Here is a 4,056-nt window from a genome sequence, read left to right as displayed (position 1 = left end):
TGGGAGAAAGGGAGAAAGTAATTGATGGGAGAAAAGGAATGGCAAGGAAAAGTTAGGATAAATAGGAAAAAACAGGAGAGATAAAATACAAAAAGATAAAGAGTAATTAATGGGAAAAGGGAATTCCAATAGAAAGCCAGAGTAAATATTTTGGACCACATGGGTGTATTATGTAAGAAGAATTAATCCAAATAGCCGTTCATCCAATCACTTAAACTAAAAATAGTCGATTGAGTTATAATATATGTATAATTTATGTATTATATGTGTATAATTATACATAATTAATGTATACTCCATATATATAGCTAAAAAAAGTAAACAATGAATATAGTCGGCTATTTGCGTAAAATCTCATTAGGTAAAAAGCTTTGAGTGGGTAATTAGTTTGGCCCAAATGAACATTTTGTGTAGATTTCCCAATTAATATTTGACAGTGACCGCTAATAAAGTAGCATGCTTAGGACACATATATATAAAAGACATAAATTTAATTAACTCATGTCTTGATTCAATTACTTCATTTGGATCACTAAACCATATTAATTTTCTCCAATTTTCATGATTTCTTCTCTGGCAGGTCGACATGATCAATGCGAGTTTCCAACACAGTCTGTCTCCTCTTCGACTCTTCATAACTTAGAATGTAACGGCTAGCGTAAAAATGGAAGTATATGAAGTTTAGTACTCCCAATCCAGCAATAAGGATGTAAAAACGTTCTAGCTTGTTTTGGTTAAGGTCATGACCTCCCAACCATGGTTTTCTCCCATGTAGTCCACTTAACATCTCGACGATATTGACAATGAGAGTGTTGAGGTAGCTGGCAATGCTTAGGCTCAAGAAAAAAATTGCTCCAGCTACACTTCTCATTGTCTCTGGTACTTGGTTATTCAAGAATTCCATGACTGAGACCGCGGCAAATGCTTCTGTCAACCCTGATAGAATAAATTGAGGCAAAAAGATTGCGATTCCAAGTGGAGAGATGAATGTGCCTTCTTTCAGGGCTAAGTCTCGGCGCCTTATTTCTACAAATGCAGCTACTGCTAAGCAAAGAATTGACATGAAAATGCCTATTTTGACTCTTATTTGCAGTGACAATCTGGCTTCCTTTTTAGAGATTTTCGATGCATTGGGAACGTATACACACTCGTATATGAAGATCCATATAGCCAGGGCAATCATGGATGCTAATCCCATCCACCCGGGAGGAATATTGAAATTCCCAACTCTTGTGTCGGATTGAATTACTTGAAGAACCCCGAATGTATTCATCTGTTCCATAGTGATGAAACAAGTGATTCCAGCTACCCAAACAGGTATAATTCCCACAACACATTTCAGCCTTTCCACCTGTTCAACATTGCACAGTCTCCAGCTATCTTTAGCAACTCCTTCAGCATTCAATTCAGTGCTCGAATCCACAACCACAGCGGCCTTATCTAAGCATTTGAATCTGTCTGTATGCCTAAGTACTGAGATCTGGTTTTCTGCAGTTTCCTTAGGGACAGGCTCATAAAGGGAATTCCCTGATGGTACAATGCGAACATGTCTCTTTCTGCATGCTGCATTTATAACCTTTGCCATGTCGATAAAAACACATCCTTGAGGCTTCAAACGAATGTAAGTGTTGCGACCAATCAAGAAAATCATAATGGAAAGAGCTAAACAGCAAGTTGGGATTAGGAAGCCAATAAACCAGCTGATATTGGTTTGGATGTAGATAACAACTGTGAGAGCAATGATAAGGGCAATGGTGAATGAGAAATACCACCAATTGAAGAAACTTTTAAGCTGAGACCTTCCCTTCTCTGTATTAGTATCGAATTGATCAGCCCCAAAGGCGATGTTACAAGCTCGGATACCTCCTGAACCTATTGCCATAAATCCAAGACCTGCAAAAAGGAATGCAAGCTGCCACTTTTGTGGATCGGAACAAGTTGCAAGGCCCTGACAATTAGGTGGCCTGAGTTCATCTACTCCAGCAGTTAATGTCACCATCCCCATCCCCTGCCAAAAGAACAAGAATTGGGGGCTTTCAACCAGTTGTTAAGTAATGCCAAAGACGGATCCATGATTTAAACTTTACGAGTTCAACTCTGCACTGATATTATTAAACTGTCAAAATTATAGGCTCAAATCTAATAGCTGTTAGTAAGATTTTAATAGATTTTTACATATATATATATATATATATTCGTACAGTTCTGGATTCAGATGAATCTGTCGCCAAAAGCCTACGTCCGCTAGGACCACATACCTTGCTACTAGACTCACATACACATCGAGATTTTAGCCCCATATATTCATATAGCAATTTAAAACTAAAATTTGCGCAAAAGGAAAAATAGAAAAGAAAAAAATCTAGTTATAAGGTGTTGAATACTCTTAATGGTATAAGAATTTTGGTTGGAAAACCGTGCAGGATTGGCTCAAAGCGGACCATATGTTCATATAGCAATTTAAAACCAAAATTTGCGCAAAAAGAAAAGAAATTTGTTTAAGAGTATGTGAGGAAGAAATGTACCAGGAAAGAAGCAAGGGAACCAAAAAGGAGGGTGAGGAATCTGCCAAGGTGAGCATCAGCCAAGAAAGCACCAGCTAAAGGTGTAATGTTGGAACAGCCAGACCATATACTCACCACGTTCACCAAAAATACTCCCCCCATATTGTATTTGGTCCGCAAATATGTGGTCATGTTGGATATCAAACTCACCGACGCCAATTTCTCAAACGATTCATTCCCTTCAGAAACAATCACACACACAAAGAGATCATCAACATGGTCTTTACATAGTATTTATTTTTTTTTGTTTACGTACGTACAATATTGATCTGTGTTGATGAATTGGATGTTTTTTGTCTTTACCAAGAATGAATGCGATGGCTGTCCATCCTCCCTTTTTCCTTGTGGAACGAGGAACGATTGGAGCAATATTTGATTCTTCAGGGGGAGAATATTGGCTTGCATTGATGATCTCTTCAGCCATTTCTCCTCTCTAGCTAGTACTGTTAATCTCTATTCGCAAATGGCAAATACTCAATATCTTGCTTCTAATCCCATGATATGGTAAAAACTAAAAAGGTGTTTGTCTCTACAAAGAAGAAAAGGTAACCGATGCTCTCAACATTCAATGAGAAGAAAGAGAGAGGGAGGAACAAAATTAGACTGATGGCTTACATTCACCATCACCTGCCGAATTTTGTGGGAAAATGCACGTTTATTTTCTTTCTTCATTTTTTCTTTTTGCCTTTCCTATTTTATAAAAGTTTAAAAAACACCAAAATATTGAAATAGTTGCTAACTCAGCTGAGTTAACTGTGATTAAAGTCTAGTTATATTAGAGGTTTGTTATTACTGTTAAGAGGTAGTTAAATGTACTGTTAAGAGTAGTTAATTGCACATATAGTGCACGTGAGGTCTAGTTGCTTCATCTATACTTCTTCTTCTTCATTTCTCAATCTCAGATTCTAGAAAGACCTTCTCTACATGTGCTATAATTCACTGCTTCATTGATAGAGCAGTCACTACTAGAAACACATCAATTTCCCACGGAAATTTTTTTTAGTGGCAATTCCCACCGAAATACAGTGGGAAAATTAAAATTTCTTTAACAATAGCATTTGCCCGTGACTATTGGTGGGAAAATTTTGGCGCAAAAATGCGCGGTAAATTAGTTCCCTCTAATTCTATGCGAAAAGTCATTAAAAAAATAATTATATATAATTGAAAAACTTTCCCAGTGAAGACAGTGGGAACTTAAACAATAAATAAAAAACTTTTTTACATATTTCCATAGACTCAATGTGAACGGATATTTTTAAAGCTTTAAATAATTCTTATAATTATTAAAAAAAAAAAGATTTCCCACGGAGATTTGCCATGGTAGTAGTAGGAAAGTAATTATTATTCATATAATTTCCTCATTCTATTCACATTATCTTCCCTCCCTCAAGACGCCTCCCTTCAATTGGTATTTTCCCCTCTGTATCTTCACTCCATTACCAGGTAATCCGACGCCTCCCTCCCCCCCCCCTCCCTCTCTCTATCTCTCTCT

At 37.0% G+C, this 4,056-nt stretch overlaps 1 protein-coding gene across 2 annotated transcripts; it reads right to left on the bottom strand.

Annotated features, from left to right (window-relative positions):
• Positions 1–383: 383 nt before the first annotated feature.
• On the bottom strand, positions 384–3,196 carry LOC138868111 (protein NRT1/ PTR FAMILY 2.8-like). Of its 2 annotated transcripts, none has more exons than XM_070171232.1 (3): positions 2,825–3,196; positions 2,526–2,743; positions 384–2,008 (listed from the first exon to the last, which is right to left on the bottom strand). In XM_070171232.1, the coding sequence occupies exons 1-3, from the start codon at positions 2,967–2,969 to the stop codon at positions 560–562; spliced, it is 1,812 nt and encodes a 603-aa protein (XP_070027333.1). In that variant the 5' UTR covers positions 2,970–3,196; the 3' UTR covers positions 384–559. The 2 variants fall into 2 exon arrangements, with proteins under 2 accessions (XP_070027333.1, XP_070027335.1); XM_070171234.1 differs by having other exon boundaries at positions 2,868–3,193.
• Between the last annotated feature and the right edge of the window lie 860 nt (positions 3,197–4,056).

Source organism: Nicotiana sylvestris, chromosome 3 (genome assembly GCF_000393655.2).
Source record: "Nicotiana sylvestris chromosome 3, ASM39365v2, whole genome shotgun sequence".
In the NCBI taxonomy this organism is placed as follows: domain Eukaryota; kingdom Viridiplantae; phylum Streptophyta; class Magnoliopsida; order Solanales; family Solanaceae; genus Nicotiana; species Nicotiana sylvestris.
The sequence above is the reverse complement of the archived record's forward strand: the minus strand, read 5'-3'. Positions and strand labels throughout refer to the sequence as shown.

Excerpts from the sequence above, each read along its gene's own strand:
- LOC138868111 (XM_070171232.1), bottom strand. The coding sequence starts at position 2,969 with ATGCAAGCCAATATTCTCCCCCTGAAGAATCAAATATTGCTCCAATCG. Across the intron at positions 2,744-2,824 it reads CATCAACACAGATCAATATT|GGAATGAATCGTTTGAGAAA; the intron begins GTACGTACGTAA and ends TTGTTTCTGAAG. Across the intron at positions 2,009-2,525 it reads GTTCCCTTGCTTCTTTCCTG|GGGATGGGGATGGTGACATT; the intron begins GTACATTTCTTC and ends TTCTTTTGGCAG.